Source organism: Pongo abelii, chromosome 9 (assembly GCF_028885655.2).
Source record: "Pongo abelii isolate AG06213 chromosome 9, NHGRI_mPonAbe1-v2.0_pri, whole genome shotgun sequence".
Lineage (NCBI taxonomy): Eukaryota > Metazoa > Chordata > Mammalia > Primates > Hominidae > Pongo > Pongo abelii.
In genome coordinates this window covers 5722361-5747881 of record NC_071994.2, presented here as the reverse complement: position 1 = coordinate 5747881, position 25521 = coordinate 5722361, and the positions used below count along the sequence as shown (strand labels likewise).

At 50.9% G+C, this 25521-nt stretch overlaps 1 protein-coding gene and 1 long non-coding RNA gene across 2 annotated transcripts; one reads left to right on the top strand and one right to left on the bottom strand.

Annotated features, from left to right (window-relative positions):
* Positions 1–545: 545 nt before the first annotated feature.
* On the bottom strand, positions 546–25086 carry LOC112135484 (uncharacterized). The gene is made up of 3 exons (XR_002916772.2): positions 24726–25086; positions 21856–21966; positions 546–1054 (listed from the first exon to the last, which is right to left on the bottom strand). It is a non-coding gene; the product is annotated as an uncharacterized LOC112135484 (long non-coding RNA).
* On the top strand, positions 9031–15962 carry SMIM38 (small integral membrane protein 38). Its single transcript, XM_054524190.2, has 2 exons — positions 9031–9199; positions 10686–15962. Exon 2 carries the CDS (start codon positions 11359–11361, stop codon positions 11512–11514), a length of 156 nt encoding a protein of 51 aa, XP_054380165.1. The 5' UTR covers positions 9031–9199; positions 10686–11358; the 3' UTR covers positions 11515–15962.
* Positions 25087–25521: the final 435 nt, after the last annotated feature.

Here is a 25521-nt window from a genome sequence, read left to right as displayed (position 1 = left end):
TTTCTGTTGTTTCTGCTGACAGCAAAAACCTTTTGATAGATTATGTTCATCTAGAAGTTATTCATGCTAACGTCTCCAGCTGCACGGTGGAGCTTTATTTTTCTTCTTTTATTTTTGGTTTTCTTTTTTTCTTTCTTTCTTTTATTTTCTTTTTTTTAAAACTCTTAGCATGGTGGAGCTTTACGGCATATTCTGAGCAATGTTCTGGTTTCTGTTGCCTTCAGTTGCATTGCCCAATGTGGGACAGGAAATCTCATATACACAACAGCTTCTTGTTTCAGTGCTGCATTGTACTGAAATATTTTTGAAGTTTTAATTTAATTTAATTTAATTTAATTTTATTTCCCAAGACAGAGTCTTGCTGTGTCACCCAGGGTGGAATGCAGTGGTGCAATCTCAGCTCATTGCAACCTCCGCCTCCTGGGTTCAAACGATTCCCCTGCCTTAGCATCCCGAGTAGCTGAAGTTATTTAAAGTGAAAATTAGGGATTCAAACTTAGGTTGTGAGTCAACCAGGTGTGGGGATGCAAGGCAAACACCCAGTAGAGGTTGAATAGATTATGGTTTATGCTCAGCTGGGTTCACATAAAAGCAGGGAATGGCAACTTTATTTCTGTCTCCTCCTTTCTGCAGGATCTGAAAATGAGTTTAATATCTACTAGAAGCTATACTTGATTTCAGAATTATCAAAGTATAAAAAATACATGCCTTAGAACTGAGGACTTACAGGATTCTAAGTGTGCTATGCCTTGGAGGGAACCCCAGTGGCCTTTGGTCCCACATGGGCCATCAAATAGCGAGTAATGTCCCTACTTTGGTCATGTCCATTCTGAAAGGTCCACCAGTTCTCAGTATGAGGCCCTCTGAATGTGCTGATGTCCGGTCACACACGGGGGATCAGTCAGGCTGGGCTAAGTCAGTTAGGTGACACATGACCCCATGGTGCAGTAGCTCTCAGCAGCATGGGTGGGTTTCTCAGCCATGTTACACATCCCACCTGGGTCGGCTGAGACTGTTCCATGCACTCTTCACTCCAGGCAGGGCAGCCTCCTTCCTGGAAGGAAAAGGAAGAGGGAAAAGAGAACGTTGCAAACCATGCCCTGGCTTATTTATTTATTTATTTATTTTGAGACAGAGTCTCGCTCTGTCGCCCAGGCTGGAGTGCAGCGGCGTGATCTTGGCTCACTGCTACCTTTTCCTCCCGGGTTCAGGCAATTCTTCTGCCTCAGCCTCCCAAATAGCTGGGACTACAGGAGCGTGCCACCATGCCTGGCTAATTTTTTTTGTATTATTAGTTGAGACGGGGTTTCACCATATTGGCCAGGCTGGTCTCGAACTCCTGATCTCGTGATCTGCCTGCCTCGGCCTCCCAAAGTGCTGGGATTACAGGTGTGAGCCACCACACCAGGAAGCGACAGGAGTATTTCCTCCCTTACCTCACTGGCCAAAGCCAGTCTCGTGGCCACTCCTGAGTTCAGCAGGGCAGGGACAGGGAGTTGTCCTGCAGGGCGGGGACGCCAGGGCATGGGGGAGGAGTGATAGAGCCACCTCCCCTGGCTCAGCATCTTTGCCTGGGGCTCTGCTCAGTGACAGGAGCCTGGGTGTGAACTTTCAAGTCAGGGCTCCCAGAGGCAACAGATACATTCCACCTCTCTGAGCCTCACATGCTTTACGTGTGCCAGAAACGGACGTTGGTTACGGAGGCACCGTGTGGGCTGTCATAGCCCTCTGTGACTATAAACGGTTGTTGGTGTTTTCGTCTTTGTTAATCGCCTAACAGTGCTCACTGCTAAGGAAATGTAACGAAATGTAACCTGACGTAGCGTTCAGCGGCACTTGGAAATGTGTTGCACGTGTGTGTGCACATAGGTTAGAGGTGGGGCCTGCCCACATGTGCTCTGCTTCTTGTCTGCCTTCTTGGAGCGCCCACAGCCATGTGTGTACCTCAGCCCTCAGCGGGTTGGTCAAGCTTGGACTCTGCCTGTGCAACCAATGCAGGGGCTGCTGAGCCCTTCTGATTCTCTCTTGGGAGCCTGGGGCTGGGAGGCCAGGACAGCAAAGTGTGGGTGCTGGACTTATTTATGGGTGAGGCTGACAGTGCCTTTAGGCTCAGGCAGAGCAGAGGGAGCCAATGAGCAGAGAGAAAGAGAAGGTAGAAGAAGTCAGGCAGGGAGACCCAGTGCCTTAGAAGGAGAGGTGGCCACTGTGCTTCCTGGTGAGGTTCCAGGGGATGTTCCTGACCTAGCCCCCCGCTGGGGGATGTGCCTGGGCTAGCCTCCAGCCACAGGATGGGCCTGAGCTAGCCTCCAGTGGGGGTCATGCTGTGTCCGGGATTGGTTCCTTCTGGTGGATTCTTGGTGTTGTTGACTTTAAGAATGAAGCCGCAGACCCTTGCGGTGAATGTTACAGTTCTTAAAGATGGTGTGTCCGGAGCTTGTTCCTTCAGATGTTCAGATGTGTCCGGAGTTTCTTCTGGTGGGTTTGTGGTCTCGCTGACTTCAGGAGTGAAGCCACAGACCTTCACAGTGAGTGTTACAGTTCTTGAAGGTGGCACGTCGGAGTTGGTTGTTCCTCACAGTGGGTTCATGGTCTCGCTAACTTCAGAAATGAAGCCGCAGACCCTTGTGGTGAATGTTACAGCTCATAAAGGTAGTGCAGACCCAAAGAGTGAGCAGCAGCAAGATTTATTGTGAAGAGCGAAAGAACAAAGCTTCCACAGCATGGAAGGGGACCCAAGTGGGTTGCTGCTGCTGGCTTGGGTGGCCAGCTTTTATTCCCTTATTTGGCACCCCTACGTCCTGCTGATTGGTCCATTTTACAAAGTGTTGATAGGTCCGTTTTTACAGAGTGCTGATTGGTGGGTTTACAAACCTTTAGCTAGACACAGAGCACTGATTGGTGCGTTTTTACAGAGTGCTCATTGGTGCGTTTACAAACCTTTAGCTAGACAGAGTGCTGATTGGTGCGTTTTTACAGAGTGCTGATTGGTGCGTTTACAAACCTTCAGCTAGACACAGAGTGCTGATTGGTGTGTTTTTACAGAGTGCTGATTGGTGTGTTTACAAACCTTTAGCTAGACACAGAGCGCTGATTGGTGCATTTTTACAGAGTGCTGATTGGTGCATTTACAAACATTTAGCTAGACAGAAAAGTTCTCCCAGTCTCCACTTGACCCAGGAAGTCCAGCTGGCTTCACCTCTCAATGCCTAGGCTAGCACCCAGCCACAGGGCGAGCCCCAGCTAGCCTGTAGCCAGGGGTCATGCCTGGGCTAGCCTCCAGCCAGAGGATGTGCCAGAGCTAGCTTCCAGTGTGGGTCATGGCTGGGCTAGCCTGAGCAGCCTCCTCTTCCTGGTAAGTGAACACTGTCACCCACTGACAATGGAGTCTCTGGGAGACTCTGAACACACGTCCCTCCGGGTGGCTGTGAGACCACAGCATTTCTTTCTCTCTCTCTCTCTTTTTTTTTTTTTAACTTTTATTTTAAATTCAGGGGTACATGAGCATGTCTGTTACATAAGTAAACTTGTGTCATGGGGGTTTGTTGTACAGATTATTTCATCACCCAGGTATTAAGCCTGGTAACCATTGGTTATTTTTCCTGATCCTCTCCCTCCTCCCCTCCCATCCTCCAACTTCTAAATGGCCCCAGTGTCTGTTCCCCTCTTTGTGTTCATGTGTTCTCATCATTTAGCTCCCACTTATAAGTGAGAACATGCAGTACTGGGTTTTCTCTTCCTGCATTAGTTTGCTACGGATAATGGCCTATTTCTCCATCCATGTCCCTGCAAAGGACGTGTTGTCATTCCTTTTTATGGCTGTGTAGTATTCCATGATATATACGTGCCATAACTTCTTTCTCCATTGATGGGCATTTAGGTTGATTCTATGTCTTTGCTATTGTGAATAGTGTTGCAATGAACGTACATGTGCATGTGTCTTTATAATAGAATGATTTATATTCCTTTGAGTATATACCTTGTAATGGGATTGCTGGGTCAAGTGGTATTTCTCTCTTTGGTCTTTGAGGAATTGCCACACTGTCTTTCACGATAGTTGAGCTAATTTCCACTCACACCAACAGTTTATAAGTGTTCCTTTCTCTCCAGAGCCTCACTAGCATCTGCTGTTTGTTTTTTTTTTGACTTTTTAATAATAGCCATTCTGATTGGTGTGAGATGGTATCTCATTGTGGTTTTGACTTGCATTTTTCTAATGATCGGTGACGTTCAGCTTTTATTCATATGATTGTTGCCTTCATGTATGTCTTCTTCTGAAAACTGTCTGTTCATGTCCTTTGGCCACTTTTTAATAGGGTTGTTCCTAAGCAAAAAGAAAAAAGCCAGAGGCATCACTCTACCTGGCTTTGAACTATACTACCAGGCTACAGTGACCAAAACAGCATGGTACTAGTACAAAAACAGACACATAGAACAATGGAACAGAATAGAGAACCCAGAAATAAGACCACACACCTACAATTATCTGATCTTCGACAAAACTGACAAAAACAAGCAATGGGGGAAGGATTCCCTATTCAATAAATGGTGCTGGGATAACTGGCTAGCCATATGCAGAAGATTAAAACTGGACTCCTTCCTTACACCATATACAAAAATTAACTCAAGAGGGATTAAATACTTAAATGGAAAACCCCAAACTATAAAAGCCCTGGAAGACAACCTAGGCAAGCCTTTCAGGACACAGGCATGGGCAAAGATATCGTGATGAAGATGCTAAAAGCAATTGCAACAAAAGCAGAAATTGACACATGGGATCTACTTAAACTGAAGAGCTTCTGCACAGCAAAAGAAATTATCAACAGAGCAAACAGACACCCTAGAGAATGGGAGAAAATTTTCACAAACTATGTATCCGACCAAGGTCTAATATCCAGAATCTATATGGAACTTAAAGGAGACCACAGCCTTTCTAAGGTGACAGGAGATTTTCCTTGTGGCACATACTTGGTGACAACAGGGCACCTCCCAGCAGCTCAGTCCCACTTTCAGAGCCCTGGAGCATCATGGGGTTCTCATGCCCATTGTCCTTGGGCTGGGGTCCTGTTCTGAGGCACACTCCTGCCCACTCTCACAAAAATCATTTTGTGTGCACATGGCAGGCCTCAAACGTGTCTCCCTGTCCTTGTCCCCACTGCTTGCCTTCTTGTTTTATTTAGAAATCAAGAGAGAATCTAGGCTTGGGAAATGGCAGAGATTTCCCCAAGCTTAGCACAATTCTTTTATCTTTTTTTTTTTTTTAATTTAATACCATTAGGTCATCTCCTTTAAAAAAATTTCTGGGAAAATCTTTATTTTGTGTATTTCTCAAGCATCTTGACATTCCGTCTCAGAGTAATGGCCCAATCACTTCCTCCCAACTCCCCTTCAAATTCCCTGTCGGCTTTATCTCTTGCAAATGCCTCGGTGCTGCAAAGCAAACTCCCCCTCCCTGGCCCCTCCACCCCCCTCTCTGGGGACAAAGAAAGGGCCCCATACTCTCACTGAGGCCTTTGGGCAAACCAGATACATCATCACAGCCTAAGACAAGGAGGAGGCCCGGGACCCTTCAAAGGTGCCTGCTCCAGAGTCCGCACAAACCTCTGCCTATTAACTCTTTCAAAGGGCGTTTGTCGGCTGTGAAAGCCGTCTGGGTTCATTGATAAAAAAAAGATATTGTCTTTAGGGCTGCTGAATATATTAATGAGTTGTCACGGAGGACAGTTAGGATTTGCAAAGGGTGACAGTTACCATTCACCTACTTGTTGCCTTAAAAGATAAAATCATGTTCAAATGAAGACAGAGCTTTCAGGCACCTCCGCCAGAACACACTTCATTTGAGGCGACGGCAGGGATGCTACTAAAACCCCAAAAAGTTAAGCTGAAATGGTTAATATTCCTGTGTCTGTCCCCCTCCTCCTGTATTCTAATGTGTGAACCCGCTCATTCAGATGTGAGTGGGACTTGGGGACAGCTTGCCTTCCCTACGTGATTGTGTATGGCCCCCGCTGAAATGTTCCTAAAAACACGATTTTGTAAACGCTTATGCTCCACCAGACATCCAGTGCATCTAAGTACTTGTAGCCCAGCGTCCCGAGTGGGATTCACTTTGTCTCTTCACACCCAGGGACTCTCAGCCCGAGGTGAGGGAAAGGAAGGGGGGTTATTAAGAATTCTGACAAGGTAGGCTGAATAAATTGTGTTTTCTTTGTGAGCCTTAATCCGGTGTTGTATTGGCTTCTTGGACATGGCTAATTTATTTGGAATTTCATTCTGTTCCTGACAGCGTCCTTGACTAGCTGTTTGATCACCCCGAGCAAAGTTACATACCAGCTTTCAACCGTTGGGAGGGCAGCGGCGTCCTTTTTCTCAAGTGCCTTCTCCTGGGTTGGGCTTTATGCCTGCAGCAGGGCGTTTCAAACGGCTGAGGCCATCCCTTGTTAGGGAGAGAAACTGCCCGAGCAGGGGTCTCCCTCAATGAGGAAGCCCTCCACTTCCCCCCACTCGTCCCACTGTTCGTGATTTTAATCTGCTTTTGTGGCACAGGAAGAAAGAAAATTAATTTTCGCCCGTCTGTGTGTAGGGAGCATTTCAGTGGAAACCCGGTTTGAAATGCATGTTCTGTTGATTTCGGCAGCCTGCGCCGGCTGGGGTTTTGAGATGCAGCATTCTCAGGGGAAGAGGTGATGGGCCACAGGCCTTCATGGAGTGGGAACTCAGGCTCCCCGTGGGCCCTGGACGGGGTCCTCATGTCCTGTGCTCCGTCTTGGCCGAAGTAAGAGTTGATGATGTTCATGCTGTCCCAACTCACCCATCTCTGCCATGGTTGCCTTTTTTTTTTTTTTTTTTATTAAAGCAAGCATATTTTGCTGTTGCAAAAAGAAACAAAGAAAAAAATGATTTTCAACAGGACCCTGATGTGTCTGAGAATGTCTCACTATCAACAAGGCTGTAGGTGGTGGTTTTACAATTTTGGCGGAATCTGGTCTAAGGAAAACACGTGCTGCTTTTAATTTGGCCTCCCAGCTCCGATGCACTTGGACGTCCTTGCTGAGAGCCTTCTGGGTGCCTGGAACCGTGCTAAGTCCTGGGGGATTCGGCGAGAGCTCGAGTTCTAGAAACACATGGAAGAGTTCAGAGGATGTTGGTACTATGAAAATAACAAACAAAACCAACCAACGCACTGAGGCCCTGGGGGATGTGCCTGGTGGTCCCTGGGGGAGGACGTTCAGTGTTACTCGTGGGTCCTGCATTTGAGTCAGCCAAGTCCAGCTCATCTGTATAACATCTGGGCAGGGATTTCCCCTGCAAAGCACTCTTATCCCCAGCCTTGCTTGCAGAAGCTGGGAAGGGATTATCATCCCCTCACCTTTTTTTTTTTTTTGTTTTGAGATAAGGTGTTGCCCAGGCTGGAGTACAGTAGCTTGATCATGGCTCACTGCAACCTCTGCCTCCCAGGTTCAAGTGATCCTCCTGCCTCAGCCCCCTAGCTAGCTGGGACAACGAGTGTGCGCCACCACATCCAGCTCATTTTTGTATTTTTTTTTTTTTTGGTAGAGATGGGGTTTTGTCATGTTGCCCAGGTTGGCCTCGAACTCCTGAACCTTCTCATGTCGGCCTCCCAAAGTGCTAGGATTATTTTCCTCTTTTATTGAGGGGAGGAAACTGAGGCCCAGTGATGCTTCAGTGGAGACCGGCTTGCCTGGGGCTCACAGGAAGCTGTTCACAAGGTTCTTGGGGCTCTGTCCCAGGCTGTCACCTGTACTGAGGGCTGGTCCTGGGTGGGGGCCAGGCTTTGGGGGCAAGAACTTGCACCTCCTTGTTACTTCCACTCCAGGCCTTCCCCACGGAGCTCACCTGTGGAGAGGTTTCCTCTGCCAAGCATTTCATCAGGAAACAGTGAGTGAGGGCGCATCAGTCACTGCTCTGTCTGACGTTTGGGTGCAGGAAGAAGCCTTGGCTCTTTGAGGTCCCGATGGCAACTTGCATCCCTGGATCCATCCTCAGAGACCCGGGGCTGGGAGCGTCCCCGGATCCATCCTCTGAGGCCTGGGGCTGGGAGCATCCCTGATCCATCCTCAGAGGCCTGGGGCTGGGAGCATCCCCGGATCCATCCTCAGAGGCCTGGGGCTGGGAGCATCCCTGATCCATCCTCAGAGGCCTGGGGCTGGGAGCATCCACCGATCCATCCTCACAGGACCAGGGCTGGGAGCCACCACCACCCAGCTCCATGTGTTCCCATTGGCGGGGTCTGGGTCTGCGCTGATGAGGCGCTGGTCACGCTTATCCTGGATTATATTCACAGGCGGGTAACTCGGGGGGTGGTATGACGGGGAGACACAGGAGGGAGGAGCAGGGAGGGCAAGATGAAGGGGAGCAGTCTGGGAAGGGGGTGACTCCAGGCGTAGCCGCACGTCCCTGGGATTTTCAGGGGGAGCTCTGGGGGTTCAGAGTGGTCTCTAGTTTGTCCTGGTCTGAAGCAGGGAACCCAGGCTATGCCCTGCCCAGGTCAGCCTTAGGTTAAGGGCTGCCTGGGGGAGGGAACTTCCTGGGCCTTCGGGTCTCTGTGCACTGGGGTGGCTCCCGTGGCCCAGAACACCCCGGAGAAGGGTCCTACTGGAAGCGAAGGTGCAGGGCAGCAGGGGGTGAGGCGCAGGAGCTGGTGGAGGCTCCTGGCACAGGTCACGGCCCCAATCACATCGCTGCTGATGGTGGGGGGACTTGGGGAGTTTCCCCTGAGAATGGGAGGTCTCACAGTCCCCACACTGCAATGCTGTCGGCACACTGTGTCTGCGGCGTGCTCATGGTCACTCGCTTTTTCTCTGTGGCCCCGGCCACTTTATCCAGCAAGCAGCCCCCTCTCTGGAGAAGCCGAGCCTGGACACTGCCAGGAGGAGGTCACTCCCTTCCTCTCTCGAAGGGCACGCCGTCCTCGTCCTTGCTGACTCCCAGAGGCCCAGGGACGTCTGAGGGGGAGGGGCCGGGCCTCCTTGACCCCTGCGTGTGGACACCATGTGACTGGGGCGTGGTTGACTCTCTGTGTCCGATTGGGTGCTTGGCAAACACAGAGAGTTTTGTCCAAGGCCCACCTGTCCAGGTTGGGAGGTGCCCTGCCTGGTGTGGCCTGAGCTGAGTGCCTCTGGCCGGAGCAGACGGCCCCGGCTCCCCCAGGACATGTCACCTGGAGAGGTGGCCCTTTCAGGTAAGGGACATGCCCACTGGCAGCTGCCTCTGCCCCCTCCCTGCATGCACAGCTGCTCCCGTCTGGGGACCTTCACCCCATGTGCAGATGGGCTTCCCCAGGAAGTCGGCAGGACTTTCCCTGGCCTTCTGGAAGGCCCCATCAAGCAAATGCTCTGTCGATGACTCACTCTATGACGGGGTCCAGAGAGCTAACTCCCCACCCATGTTTGAAGTGATCTTCAAACCTCTGTGCATGGAAAATAAGCCCAGAGCTAAACGTTCCCTAAGTGAGTGGCCTTTGACAGCGGTGCTGGGCAGCCCAGTGGGTGCAGGGACATCACAGATGGAGGAAGGGCCAGGCTTCCCAGACAGCCTCTGCCAGTCCAGGCAGGGGCTCCAGGGTGGCTGCAGGAAGGCAGCTTAGGCGGTGCCCAGCCCAAGGTGAGTTAGCATTGCGTTCCACTTCACCTTTGAACGTGTGGTCCCGTTTGAACCTTCTGGAAAGGCTTGGCAGGGAGGACACTCATTTTGTAGACTGGGAAGAAACTGAAGAGCTGGCTTCCGGCGACCAGCGATGGGTCCCAGAGCCCTGTGGCCAGGGAGGCCCCCGTTGCTATTCTCTGTAGCTCAGGCTGGACATTTGCTGGTGAGAACTGGCCGGACTCCCAGGACCCATCCGCCAGAGACCTCTGTTCCTCACGCTCAGCCCCCTAGCTCCAACTGGGGCCCCTTTGCTTTACAGGATATAGGCTTGGAGTTAGAGGGGCCAGTGCTGGCGGTTTATCTCTCACCCACAGAAACTCGGCTGTGAGAGGCCAGAGCTGGACTTGGGGGGCAGAGCCTGTAGAGGTCAATGTGTCCTTATTGTGTGTGCACACGTGTGAGTCTGTGTGCGTACACATGTATATACATGTGTATGCATGTGTGTGTGTGTGTGTGTGTGTGCGTGTGGCAGTCAGAGAAGGCTGGGCAGACACTGTTATTTCAGAAAAGATGTGGAGGCCTTTCTGAAGGCATCCACTGAGAGGCAGGGGCCAGGATCTCTGTGCCCAGGCGCTGAGCTTGGCCCCTGAGAAGTGTTCTCTTCTCTAATCCTTCAAAGCGGGAGGTATTTGCTTCACTTTCTAACATAGGATCTGCAGCTCTGAGAGGTTGTACAACTTGCGCGAGGTCACTCAGCTAGTAGAAGGCAGGACTGGCCTCAGGCCCAGGGTGACTGTGAGGATGTCAGGGGACCCTGCAGGCCTGTATACCCCAGCTTAGGGCTATGGGCCCCATCTAAGCCTTCTTGATGGGGGGTGGGGGGACGAGCTAGAGGGAGGTGCTGCTGGGGGTCCACCGGTCCCCTTCCTGGGGGATGAAGCCAGTTTCCCGCGCTGACCCCCCTTGCCATCAGAGGCCCAGAGCGCGGTCCTTGTGCTGCTGAGCTGTGTTTGGGGCCGCCTGTGGGCTGCGGCCGCCTGTCCTCATCTTCTCCCCCTTTTTCCTTGGTTTTTCATCCTCAGGCTCCGTCCTCCTTCCCCGCGGTGGCCCCAGCCTCCCCGCCAAGCTTCCCGGCCCCCACCCCATCCCGGGCCTGCTGCTGCGGAGACCGTGGGCCGGCGCTGGACGGCGCGGCCTCCAGAAGTGATAGCTAATTGGGGAGAGAAAGGGCCCAATTGTCTGGCGGGGCCGGAAGAGCCGCGTGGGCTGCTGAAAGCACCGGGAGGAGGTGGCCGCTTCGCCCAGCAGCTGCCGCCGGGGATGTTTGCAGATTACGTCAGCGCTGGCGAGCAGGGGGTGCGGGGACAGCGAGGGGGGCGGGCTCCCGGCGGCCTCCCGCCCCCCAGGCCCCTGGACAATGCTGTCATTGTCAACACAGAGAGTGGTTAATTCTGGATGAATGGTACACGGGCCTCTTGACCAAGGAGGCTGCTTGTCGTCCCCAGTCTGTCCTCTCACATGCCAGGGAGGCCCCGGGCTGGAGTCTGGCGGGCAGATTTGGCCTGCTTGGTGGCACTGAAGAGAACAGGGCGGTCCCTTGGGGGCGCCGGCTGCAGAGGCCCCAGGCTGGACGAAGCTTCCTGACCTGGGTCTGCACAGCAGCCACTTGGCAGTGCCGGGCTAGGGTGGCAGGGCCCCACTGCATCTCAGTTCCAGGGCAGAGGCTGCTGCTGCCCTTTGGGGCTGACCTCAGGCATGACCTCCTGGCCAGGGGGCAGCTTTGGCCCTGACCCGCTCCTGGCCCTGCTGATGGTGATCCTGCTAGCACGCCTCATCCTGTGGTCCTGCCTCGGGACCTACATCGACTACAGACTGGCCCAGCGGCGGCCCCAGAAACCCAAGCAGGACTAGGCCTCTGCAGGCTGCGGCCTCCACGCGCCCTGTCCCGAGACTCAGCCGGCCATTCCAGTGGTGGTGGGAGGGAGGGGAGCAGGGCAGGTGCATGACCCGCATGTCCCACCCCTGGGGCGGGAGCTCAGAGAGGCCTGAGATGGATCGTGCCTGCCCAGACTGACCGGGGCTGTCCTGTAGAGGCAGTTGGCCATGTGGGGAGACGGAGGGGCCGGCCTTGCAGGTCCATCACCAGGTTCTGGGGTCCCCGGTTGCAGGGAGTGGTCCTGGGGGTGGGTCTTGCTTTAAGACCTTCTCTGCCTCCAATTCCTTATAAATATGCCTGCAGGAAGAGCTGGGTAAGCCAGAGGACTCAGGTGGAGGGGCCACAAAGACAAATGTGACCTCATCACAAGCTGGCCCTGTTACCAAAGGCCATGTCCTGTCTCAGCTCACCACCCTTGTAACTAGTCTCCTCCTGCCTCCCAAGGGACGAGATAAGTGCTGATGGCTGTCTTGGTTTCTCCAGAGCAGACCCCTGGGAAGGGTCTCAAGATGCACTTGTGAGGCTGAGTTGACCAGCCAGACGCACTTGGCTCTGGTTGACCCTCTACATACTCTCTAACGGTCTGAACAGTTAGGGCACAATGATCCCTGCCTCCCTCCCTCAGCAGGACATCATGTAGGGGACAATTTAGGGGACAAGCCAAGGGATCCACCAATGCCCTCTGTTCATCTGTTCCTGCAAGTGTGTGGCTGGGATTTGCCCAGGAAGGCTGACAGGGCAGGGAAGTTGATTTGAGGCCAAGCATCCAATGCTCCTGCTCCACCTCCCTAGCACATTAGCCGTGATGCCAGTGACTTAACCTACAGCTTGGGGAAGCTCAGAGGCTCCACATTCGACCCTCTTGGGGGAAATTCGGCAAACAGCCATGTCCAAACTCCGCACTGTATTTCCTGGGTTCGTTCCAGCAGATTGTGGATTGCAGCGAGGGCTGCTGACTACATGGGGAACTGTGAGATGGAAAGGACGATGGGCGGCAGCTCCAGGGAGGAGCATCGAACCAGATATCATCCCTGGGAGGCTGGGCCTGGTGATGTGGCAGCGTCTTGCTCCCTGAGAGGTGATGGGTGTGCTAGGGACGCTCGCTCAGGGAACATGGGCCAAGTCCCCTGAACACGAAGCTCGCAGAGGGGGTGATTCCTGTGAATTCTGAAAGGACTTGGGGGCATCCAGCAAGAGCAGGAGCTTAGATGGTGGTTCCAGGGCTGGTGTTGCTGACTGGGGCGAGTGGCTCCCCAGGGTGGGCATGGAGTGGGGCACTGGCTGGGAGCCTCTGCCTTGCTGTATCCTGGCTGAATGACCCCAGGTGAGGACCAGAAACACTGTTATCACTGTTTCTGCAACACTCGATACACTCACCTATGCCAAGGAAATTTTTTTTTTTTTTGGTTTCTGCAGGACTTGCTGTGCTCAGATCCTCCATTCAGGAGAGCTACAGACATGGGGGTGCTGGTTAGCAGGAGCTGAGACCGTCTGGGGTGGGACCGACCAAGAGTTTGAGGTGTCCAGGGGGTGATGTGAAGATGACCTATCGCAGAGGGTCCCTTCTCATTCACGCTCTGAAGTCTGCACAGGGGCAGGGGCTACCGTGCTGCATTTCAGTTTGGCCTCTGTTGTATCAGCCAGAGGCCAGCAGAACTCTATGGTCACCCCCCCCTGTGTCTCGGACAATTTGCCACCCCCAGCGGCAGCCCAGGGCTCTGCCTGAATATTCTCGCCTGATCGTAGGATTGTGGGGAGGGATGTTCTCATTGATCTCTAAGGAAAATATTGTTCGCTTTTTAAAAACATGATCTTGTACAATTTTATTGATCTCTTTAAGGAAGAAAAATCGCATCATTGTTGTGAGCATGTACCGATGGAGCTAGGAGGGCCAGCTGTTCCGGGTTGCCCAGGGCTGTCTTGGTTTTAAAATGGAAAGTTCGATGTCCTGGAAAACCCCTCAGTCCTGGGCAAACCAGGTCACGCTGGATGGAAGGAGTAGACGTTCATACGATGTGCCGATGTCTTGCCAGTTGTAGAGTTTTGTGTAAACCTGTGTGTGGCCTGCGTGTCCACGTGGGTATGTAGGATGGCACCTACACACATACCTGAGGTTACCTCTTGGTCCAGTGAGCCAGAATCCTGCGACTTCATCATCTTCATCTTCGTTTTTTTTTTTTTTTTTGAGATGGAATCTCACTCTGTCACCCAGGCTGGAGGGCAGTGGCACAATCTTGGCTCACTGCAACCTCTGCCTCTGGGGCTCAAGCGATTCTCCTGCCTCAGCCTCCCGAGTAGCTAGGATTACAGGCGTGTGCCACCACGCCCTGCTGATTTTTATATTTTTTATTAGAGATGGGGTTTCACTATGTTGGCCAGGCTGGTCTCGAACTCCTGACCTCAAGTGATCTGCCTGCCTTGGCCTCCCAAAATGCTGGGGTTACAGGCATGAGCTACCGTGCCCGGCCTCAGAATCCTGGGACTTCTGCTGGAGCCAGGGGTCAGAACAGAGTCCTCTAGTGGGGCTGCCTGGCAGGGAGGACAGAAGCTCAAGGCGGCCCCATGAGAACGCAGCCACCTGGAAAGATGGTGGAAGGGAAGATTCTGCCAACCTCCTCCGACTCCCTATCTCAGTTACACTGGTCCATAATTTCTTTTCTTTTTCTTAAGCCTGTTTCGTTGGTTTCTGTTCCTGGAAAATGGATACAATTCTGATGAATTCATGTATTCTGCATCCACGTGTCAGCATTTCCAGCCTTGTGATACAGTGCCTGGCTCAGAATAGGCAGTCAGGCCATGGCATCTGAATGAACGAGAGGGTGTGCCCTGGCCGTATCTCAGGCAGCAGATGCATTCAGCTGCAGGTAACTGACACGTAGACAAACAGTGGCTTAAGAAAGAGAGGCTTTAAAAGTATTTTGTTTTTCTTTCTTCACGTAGCAAAAAGTCTGGCATTTGGCATTCTCAGGCTGTGGCGTGACAGCTTCATGAAGTTATCAGGGTCTCAGACCCTGCCATATTTCTGCTCTGCCACCCTCAGCATGTAGATTTGATTTTCATGGCTACAAGAAACCTGCTGCTGCTGCAGGCATCTTACACGAGTTCCAGGCAGGAAGAAAAAGGAAAGGGTGACAGAGACAGAAAGCAGTGTCCCCAGATACCCTTAGTTTTCCATCTCATAAGCCAGAATGATGTCACGTGGCATCCCTGGATGCACAGGAGGCTGAGAGATAGTGGCGTTTGTTAGCTGGTCTTGTTGCCGTCCTGAATGCCAGGTTTGTTATAAAGAAACAGAGGCAAAATGGCGATCAGGCAGGCAACTGGGTGGTCTCTGCCACGGGCCCCTTGGCCATTTTTTGTAATGATGGTCTTTGTCTTGGACTCTATTTTGGATATTTGGGCATCTTTTGTGGTACCCTTATGTGCTGGTTTTGCTGTGGTCTGCCCTTCAGGAATAGCAGCTGAGTCAAGCTGTCCTTGGCTGCTCCATTCTGGAGTCAGAGGTTGGAGATTTCCATGGCTCCCCATGGCTCCTTGGGGCCTCCTAAGAAAATGTTTTAATAAGGAAGTCCAAGGCTGAGACAGACACGCTCCTTCTTAGAGACACATGGGAACATGCCTCTGCTCACAGCTGGTAGCCACAGATGTAAACCGTAGCCCATGGAACGGAGACAGTGAAGAGTTGATGGATAAATGAATAATGATGATGGACAGCAGATGCATAAAAGGCATAAAAGGATAGTGTTAGGGCTGGAACGTCTCCCCCCGAATTCATATGTTGAACCTTTAATGCCTGATACTTCAGAATGAGACTGTATTTGAAGATACGGTCTTTACAGAGGTAATTAAGTTAAAATAAGGTCATTAGGGTGAGCCCTAATCCAAAGGATGGGTGTCCTAATCAGAGGAGGAGATGAGGACCCAGACACACACACACACAGAGAACCAGGTGAGGACACAGGGAGAAGATGGCTACGTACAAGCCAAGGTGAGAGGACTCAGGAAGAACCAGCCAACTCCACCCTGCAAAACTGTGAGAACATAGATGTCTGCTGTTTGAGCCACCCAATCTACAAGCAGTCAGCAAGCATTCATTGAGTGCTTGCAGTATTCAAGGTGCCACAGATACAATGTTGATAAAGCAAAGCACCTGCCCTCAGGTAGCTGGCAGTCAGGGAGGTAAGGGTAGTTGGCAGAGAGACCTGGAAACAGATATTAGACCTGCACTAAGCATGTGTGGTTATTGAACAGTAAAAATGTGGCCACCACAAATTGCGATATGGTGTAAGTAAAATACGTACTGGCTATTGAAGACTTGGCACAGAAAAATAATGTAAATCTCATTAGTAATGGTTTTATATTGATTATGCATTGAAATGATACTACTTTGGATAGATTGGGTTAAATAAAATGTTAAATTTGATTTCACCTGTTTCTTTTATTTTCATTACTTATTGGCCATGATATTTTATTTAACTTTTATTTTAGATTCAGTGGTTCATATGCATGTTTGTTATACAGGTAAACTCATGGGGGTTTGATGTACAGATTCTTTGTCACCTGAGTACTAAACTTAGTACCCAAGAATTATTTTATCTGATCATCTCCCTCCTCCTACCTTCCAGCCTCAAGTAGGCCCCAGTGTTTGTTGTTCCCCTTTATGTGACCATGTGTTCTCACAAGTGAGAACATGTGGTATTTGGTTGTCTGTTCCTGTGTTAGTTTGCTGTGGACAGTGGCCTCCAGCTCCACCCATGTTCCTGCAAAGGACGTGATCTCATTCTTTTTTATGGCTGAATAGTATTCCATGGTATATATGTACCACTTTTTCCTTATCCAATCTACCATTGATGGGCATTTAGGTTGATTCACCTATTCCTTTTAATAGGTCTTAATATGGCTACTAGGAAATTTAAAATCACATAGGTAGCTTATATTATTTTTGTTATGGACAGTGCTGTGCTGGACCTTCATGATGTAGTAAAAGGGTGGTGGGTGAATGCATGGTGTGTTACAGGAACACTGGAGGGAGCTTCTTGGAGGAGGTTCTTAGTCCATTTATTCTTGAGGTTGCCATTTTTTGAATTTTTGCAATCAGACCTTGGTGATGACCTTGAGCAGTAGGATATATAAATAACTCCCACATGCTTAGCATTCCAATAATGGAAGACTAGGCATAAATGGGTTGAGTGATAATGTTTGGACTGCAAACCAGAACCTATGAGATACAGCTAAGGCAATTCTTGAAGGGAAAGTTATAGCCTTAAATATTCATATTAACAAATAGGAAGAATGAAAACATATGGATTAGGCATATGGCTCAATATATTGAACATAATAGAACAAAACTAAGAAAAACAGAAGGAAGAAATAAAGATAAGAGAGGAAATATATGCATTAAGAAGTGATAGAATTAACAAATGTACCCAAGTGCCAGATTTTTGAGGGGCATAAAAAAGGATGCTGTTAGTCACGAAAAAAGAAGAAAACATAAATGAAATAAAAGTCTATGGGGAAAACAACCACAGAGTCATAAAATGGCAAATAACCACAGGAAACTGGCACTGGGATATGTAAATGATTTTGAGACTTTGAAGACATAGAAAATATAATTTATTTAAAAAAAGACTCCAAAAGAGATGTAAAGTCTAAACAAATTGATTACCATAGAAGAAATACAAAGTTGTCAAAGTCAACTTTCCTTAAAAAAAAAAAAAAAGGCATCAGGCCTAGAATTTTTTATAGGAGGATCCAACCACACCAAAAACGAACAGGTAATTAAACACTATTTAAACTGTTCTAAAGCATAAAAGAAGGAACATCTTAAACTTTTTTATGTAACAAGCATATCATTGATGCCAAGATCCATCATAGATGGCATGGAAAGAGAAAACACACACCAGTGTTGCTTGGGAACATTGATGTAAAAATATCAAGTCCCTGAATTAAGCAGCATGTTAGGGGAATAAATCATTGCAATGACTGAGTGGAATGGATTCCAGAAATGCAAGGATGGTTGGATATATTAGAAAAACAATTAGAAAAGAGGAAGAAATCAGAGGTGCAAACACTGGGAAGGAAAATCATTATTTACAGAGAGATGGATGATTTTCTTGGAAGATAGAAGAGAGTCAACCAAAAGCAATTGCAAATGCTAATACCAGAATTCAGTCAAGTGAGTGAGTCTAGGTCAATACAGAGAAACCATACACACAGCAATCCATTAGGAGATGAGAAGCATGAAAGACCCCATTTATAAGAGCAACATAAAGAGCAGAAACATGGTTGGCCACTGTGGGTGATCAAGTTAGGGCTCACAGTGATTTCCTTTAGTCTGTTTTCATGTGCAATCGCCATGGGTGCTGTAGACAAGATTTATTATGGACACGAGACCCTGACAGTGTCGAGGCTGGTGGAGAAGCCCACACAAAGCTGGTGTCCGGCCTGGGGGCCCAGGTGACCTGCAGGGGAAGCTGGTGGCTTTGCCATGTTGCTGAGACTAGGAGGCCTAGATAAGCTAGAGGAACAGCCTTGCTGGACGGGCTGTGGCCGGGGACCACTGTGGGCTGGGGACTCCACTTGGACTTTCAGAGCACAGAAGCTGACTCTCCTTCCCCATGGCTGCCAAGTCCTGTGCTCCTGGACCTGTCACTACCATGGAGCCAAGACAGAAAAAAGCCATCGCATTTTTTGCGGGTGGCGATGGTGGGTGCCTCCATGTAGGGTGAGTAATTGGGGTGGAGGGGTTCCCTGGGCCATGGGACTTTCAACACTAAAATGGGGAGGGTCTTGGCCACATTGGGACGGCTGGTCATCCTGTTTATAGGACAGGATGTAGTAAAGTGTAGTAAAGAATTAATCTGACCCAAAGAGAAGTCTAGTCTTTGTCCTTGGTTCCTGGGAGGGGATCTCCAGGCCCTCGGGATGTCCTGCTTGAGAAGAGCATCTTTGTTTGCCTGTCATGAGGGGAAATTTGGGTCACGTGGTCTCCTTTTGACCTCTGGAGGGGCAGAAAACTAAAGGTCAGTCACTTGGGCATCAGTCCATCGTGCCCACGTGATTGTGATCAAGCCCCAGTAAAAACTCTGGACACCAAGGCTCCGGGGACGTCTGCTTGGCAATACTCCACGCAGCTCATCATGCACCACTGCTGGGAGGAATTCATGCGGTCCATAACTCCGCTGGGAGAAGGAGATTGGAACTTCCTTGCACTCTGCCCCATGCATGTCTTCCCTTGGCTGATTTGAATCCTTTCGCTGTAATAAACCATAACTCTAACCATTACAACTTTCAGTGAGTTGTTGAAATGGAGGATGATGAACTTGAGGACCCCTGAACTTCCAATTGCTGTCAGAAGTGAGGGTGGTCCTGGGGACTGTGTCCTAATTTTTGCATCTTCGTTCTCTGTTTCTCCTTCTCTTTCTCCTCCTCTTCCTTGAAAACTGCAGAAGGATATACCATGAGCAAGGATTCTGCCTCCCCCAAGCTATCTCGTCTCCCTCCATCAATGTAGCCCGAGCTGCCTGTTTCTTGTGTCTCATCCAGAGATATCCCGTGTGCTTCCAGGCAAATGCAAATGTCTTCTCCTACCAACCCCATTTTCTCCCATAATTAATAGCATGTTGTGCATACCCTATCCTTATTGCCCCATATGAATTTTTTGTGGATTTTCTAGTTTTCCTATAATGAGCATGCATTTTTTAAAAATGAAGAAACAAGTGGGTTACACAGATTGGAAAGTATAGTGAGCAAGGCTCTAGGAAATGAGTAGTTAAGGGTAGCAGTAGTAAGCTTAGGGAGCTGCTGTTCCCTTACTTTTTGAGACAGGGTCTTGCTCTGTTGCCCAGGCTGAGCACAGTGGCGCAATCATGGCTTACTGCAACCTCTGCCTCCCAGGCTCAAATGATCCTCCTGTCTCAGCCTCCCAAGTAGCTGGGACTATAGATGTGCACCACTGTGCCTGGCCAATTATTTTTTTTTGTGGAGATAGGGTCTTGCAATGTTGTCCAGGCTGGTCTTGAACTTCTGGGCTAAACAATACACCTGCCTTGGCCTCCCAAAGTGCTGGGATTATAGGAGTGAGCTATCACACCAAGGGGTGAGGTGGACTGAGGCCAGGTAAAGGTGAGCTGTGGGCCCTCGGTCCTAGGCACGGATCTCATCACTAGGAATTCCTCCTCCCCATTCCCCCACCAAAGGGGCCACAGCCCTGGGAAAGGGGTGGCTCTTCTGGGTCCCCAGACTGCTCCCGGCTTTTCCTCTGTGGAGGCAGGTATGTGAGAAAGGATGCAGCCAGGCAGGTGCAACACTCCTGGGCAGCCCGTGGCTGTGGCCATGGCCATGGCCGGTCTGCATGTGGAGGAAAAGATGGTGAGGTGAGACCCTGAGAAACAACTCTCTGGTCTCATCCGCCTCTCCCCTCCTAGGCGGGATGAGATGGATGCACCCTCTGCCGCAGCCACCTCTTCTGCAGGTGCCCGGCTTCTCTAGACTTGCTATTTTGGAGGGACAGGTCGGTGGGAGCGATCGACTGCCTTGCATCTCAGCCACTTGTGGGCCCCAGGGTATGGGCAGGGGCAGCTGCAGCCCTCTCGAGCCTCTCATTCCCCGCTTGGCCTCTCTAAGCCTGCCCGGGAGCAGCTCACAGAGCCCCCGTGGTGGAGATGAGTCACTTGTTCTAAAAATAAAAGAAGTGAAGTCATGAAAGAGTGTATTTCCTTTTTAAGCCTGATGTGCCTGCAGAGGGATCCCCAGCAGTGTACTGGCGGCAGGGAGGGCCAGGAACCCTGACAAGGTCTGGAGCCTCAGAGCGCACCTGCCTCCACTTAGAAGCCCCGGCCTTGGGGATTGGGTGGAGTGTCCCCTGCCTCCAACGGCTCCCAGCTGAGTGAGTAAAAGATGGCATGTAGACCAGGAGCGGGGGCTCACACCTGCAATCCCAGCACTTTGGGAGGCTGATGTGGGAGGATCACTTGAGCCCAGGAGTTTGGGGCCAGCGTGGGCAACATGGTGAAACCCCATCTCTACTAAGAATACAAAAAAATTAGCCAGCGTGGAGGCACTTGCCTGTGGTCCCAGCTACTGGGGAAGCTGAGGTGGGAGGATTGCTTGAGCCTGGGAGGTCAAGGCTGTAGTGAACTGAGATTGCACCACTGCACTCCACCTTGGGTGACAGAGTGAGAGCCTGTCTTCAACAAACAAACAAACAAACAAACCGATGGCATGTAAATAGCACCCACATTGGGCAGACAGTCTTAGGCTGTAAGAGAGGGCAGAGTGCCCTGGAACACACACAAGGGAAGGGGCGCTGCTCTCTCTTGGGGTCTGTGGGAGGCTTTCTGGAGCAGGTGTCCCTAGAGGTAGGACTGGGGGGACTCTGCTAGGCTGGTAGGAAGGGAACAGCATTCCAGGCAGAAGGAACGGTGTGAGCAAGGGAATGGAGGCTACAGAGCTCCCGGCAAGCTCAGGACATGATCCTCTGTAGGTCTCCCTAGACCACCTGGGGAGCTGGTGACACGTGCAGATTCCCAGGCCCGAAGACCAGCTGGACTCCAAGAGCAGGGCCCAGGAATATGACTAATAATTCCCCTGCATGATTCCCATACCCTGCAAAATCTGAGACCCTCTGGTTCAGATGCTAGTGCATAGAGGAGGGGATGAAGAGATGTACAATGGCAAGGCAGGTTGGGTCCAAATTGTGAGGGTTTTGAGGGTTGCCTAGGAGTTTGGATTTTGGTGTACAGGCAGGAGGGGGCTATCAAGGGCGTTTAAGTAAGGGAGTGCTGCTCCTGGACCTGCTCCTGAGAATGGCTCCTGGGAGTGATGTAGGTGACTGATTGATGGGGTGGGATGAAGCTGGGCAGATGCTTGGGCAGAGGCTTGGGGGGCTGGGACTGTAACAGTTATGTGAGAGGAAGTGGGGGTCTGAGAGAGCTGCAGGGGCAAAATGTAGGCCCCCAACCCCTGGTTCAGGGGAGAGCCCAGGGATAGTCGCCAGGGATCCAGGGATGTGTGTGTGTGGAGTGTGAGCAAAAGGTGGGGAATTACACGCTTGTTACCAGAAGTGGGGTTGGAGGTGGGGAGGGAGAGAGCAGTTCTGGGTCCTGGAGCAGCAGGGCAGAGGGGTTCTGGAGATGCCAAGTGCTCAGGGCACAGAATGGGGCCCAGATGCTTGATGGGGGTGTGGGGAAGTCCTTAGAGAAAACAGAGCCCAACAGTGGGCTTCAGGCACCCACTGAAGGTCTTGGGTGTGGTGCTGGAGTGGCCGGGAGGGAGGGAGAGGGTAGCGAGGGAGAAGGGATTCTGCACAGACTCACCTGGTAGGGAGGTTGTTTCAGGTATATGTTCAGAGCCAACGATGGCCTGGGCTTGAATCCCACGCCCTCCACCTCTACTTGGGTGGCCTGGGCACGTGTGCTGAGCCCAGTCTCAAAGTATTAAATGGAAAATTTCAGAAATAAATAATTCCTCAGTTTTAAGTGGCATGCCATTCTGAGTCGTGTGATGAAATCCCGTTCCATCTCGCTCAGTCCCCCTTGAATTGTGAGTGATCCCTTTGTCCAGCGCCTCCACGCCTTGATGCTCCCTGCCCGCAAGTTACTTGGGAGCCCTCTCAGTGTGGGATCCATTGTCTCCATATTGCAGGGCTTGTGTTTAAGGTACCTTCCTCCTCTTTTACTTAATAATGGCCCCAAAGCACAACAGTAGCGATGCTGAGGTCGGGCGTGGTGGCTCACGCCTGTAATCCCAGCACTTTGGGAGGCCGAGGTAGGCAGATCACTTGAGGCCAGGAGTTCGAGACCAGCCTGGCCAACACAGCAAGACCCCGTCTCTACTAAAAATACAAAAATTAGCTGGGCGAGGCGGTGGGCACCTGTAGTCCTAGCTAGTTGGGAGGCTGAGGCAGGAGAATTGCTTGAACCCAGGAGGTGGAGGTGGCAGTGAGCTGAGATAGCACCACTGCACTACAGCCTGGGTGGCAGAGGGAGACTCTGTCCCCCCACTCCCCCCCAAAAAAAGTAGTGATGTTGACATATTGTTACAATTGTTCTATTTTATTATTGGTTATTGTTAATCTCATTTGGTGTCTATGTTTTAGATAGAACTTTATCATGCTATGCATGTACAGGAGAAATGTATATAGGTGTGTATGTACATAAAAATTATATATGATACTATTCATGCTTTCCGGCTTCGCCTGGGGGTCTTAGAATGTGTTTCCTGTGGATAAGGGAGGACCACCGTACTCATAGAGACTGGGGTGCCAGTTGCGGAGCTGTGGAGTGCTAGCCCAGAGCTTTGTGAGCCGGGAATGTGGTGGGGTGAGAGAGGGCTTGGCCAAGCTTGGCTGGGATTGCATGGGACATGGGTCTTGCTGAAAGGCAGTGACTGGTGTCTGCATCTCTCCTTTGAACTCTGGAGGTGGGAAGCTGGCTGAAGCCGTCCCCAGGGCAGAAAGAGGAGAAAGGGCATCAGTGAGCCCCTGTGCTGCCCTGTTAGGGGTGGCTAAGCATGGCTAAGATTCTGCTTTTCCTGTAGGGAGGAGTTATTGCCCCCATTGTTAAGGATGGCGAAGGGAGACTCCATGGATTGTAGATGATGCAGGCAGCAGGTGGAGGAGAATGAAGCTATTATCTGTTCTGAGCCTCTTTTGTTACACAGCTTCATCTAGTCCCTGACCCGTGCACCCTTCCAGGAAACCTACCTCTAACCTCCTCACTCGTAAGACAGACACAGGCTGCCCCACCTCCAAAAGTCTGGAAACACCGAGGACACACGGACAGCCTTTGTGATGTTTAGAGGGCAGCTCTTTTCCCCAAATGCCTGTCCTCCCCTCCCTGGAATCCTTCTGAGGCTAGGACCCACAATGATGGCCTGGCCCAGCACCCCATCCTCCACCTCCTCGGGAGCATTTGCTGCCTGTCGGGAACACAAATCCCTGTGACCTTTGGCTGTTCCTGTCATGTCCTCAGAAGGACAGAAATTAGCAGGGGAATCAGGCAGTGAAAAATGGCCACCCTCTCCCCCCACTCCCTCTTCTCACAGTCAACAGCAGGGGCAGGACGAGGGCATGGGTTTGGCTGCTATCGGGCATCTATTTGGGGTGTCTTTATGGGTGGCAGGGGGTTTCACAATCCACATTTGTAAAGCCTTCTGCTCATGGGAGTTTGAGGTAAGCTGAGGTGGGCTGGAGCTGGCATGGGCAAGGGGCAGGTGACGCCATATCCCAGGTGCCCTGAGGCCTCAGGCCTGAGTGAGCTGTCCCTAGCAGCCCAAGCCATCCCAGTGGTGATCTTAACATTGGCAGCAGCAGGTTCCTCAAGACGTGCTTCCTGATGTCTTCACCCACATCCCCAGGTCCCCCCTCCCCCAGCCCCCAGTGTGATGGTTAATACTGAGTGTCAACTTGATTGGATTGAAGGATACAAAGTATTGATTCTGGGTGTATCTGTGAGGGTGTTGCCAAAGGAGATTAACATTTGAGTCAGTGGGCTGGGAAAGGCAGACCCACCCTTAAACTGGATGGGCACCATCTCATCAGCTGTGCCAGCGAGGCTAGAATATAAACAGGCAGAAAAATGTGAAAGGAGAGACTGGCCTAGCCTCCTAGCCTACATCTTTCTCCTGTGCTGGATCCGTCCTGCCCTCGAACATCGAACTCCCAAGTTCTTCAGTTTGGGAACTCAGATTGGTTTTCCTTGCTCCTCAGCCTGCAGACGGCCTATTGTGGGACCCTGTGATTGTGTGAGTTAATACACTCCCATATAGATATATTCCATTAGTTCTGTCTCTCTAGAGAACCCTGACTAATACACCTGGTATCCGGCGGGTGCTCACTGTGACAGTGTGGACAGCTGCCTGATTGCAGTCTTGAGCACGTGCCTTTCTGATGCCCTTTCTCCTCTTTCTGCCCTGGGGGCAGCTCCAGCCAGCTTCCCACCTCCGGAGTTGGAGTTCAAAAGGAGAGATGCAGCCAGCTCCTTCCCAGCCAGCGGATGGGCCAGGGGCCAGCGGAAGGGGAGGGAAAACCCTTGGACATGTGGCCTGGCGTTTTGAACTCCCTGCACTTTGTGGGAAAAACATGCAGTACAAGAGTAATATTCACCTTGAAGTAGAAAGTCAGGGCCGATGGAAAAAAGCAGCTACATTAGGAAGGCGAGTCCAGGGGGACAGATACATTACCCACCACGTCCTCCATGGTTGCTGTAGCCAAGCTGCAAGTTCCTGGCGGCCCGTGGGAGCGTGGAAAGAAGGAAAGGTTTAAGGTTCTCATGGCCGTTGGAGAAAATACTTTGGCTGCTCAGGAACAGTAAATCTTTCCCTAGCTCTGATTTGTAAAAGAAATTTTCCTTAATGGGCTTCACCTACAAGTCATCGGGAGTAATGGTGATTGGATTGGTCAGTGTTCTCAAGAGAAGCTGAACCCATAGGATGTGCTGATATACAGAGAATTATGATAAGGAATTGGCTTGAACCATGTTGGAGCCTGGCAAGTCCAAAATCCACAGGATGAGCCAACAGGCTGGAGAGCGAGGAGAACCGATGCCATGGTTCTAGTCTGAAGGCTGTCTGTGGTAGAAGCAGGTGGAGCTGACCTTGCAGATGGAGTCTGAAGGCCTTCTGCAGCAGAATTCTCTCTTGTGTTTGGGTTCTAATCAGGCCTTCCACTGATTGGGTAAGGCCCACCCACATTAGGGGGGGCACATTGCTTTACTGAACATCCTCCAGTTTAAATGTTCATCTCATCCAAAACACCCTTGCAGAAACACCTGGAATCATGCTTGACCAAATATCTGGGCACCCTGTGTCCCATCCAAGTTGCATTAGTCTATGTTCATGCTGCTAATAAAGACAGTACCCAAGACTGGGTAATGTATAAAGAAAAAGAGGTTTGATGGACTTACAGTTGCACGTGGCTGGAGAGGCCTCACTATCATGGCAGAAGGCAAAGGAGGACCAAAGTCACATCTTGCATGGCGGCA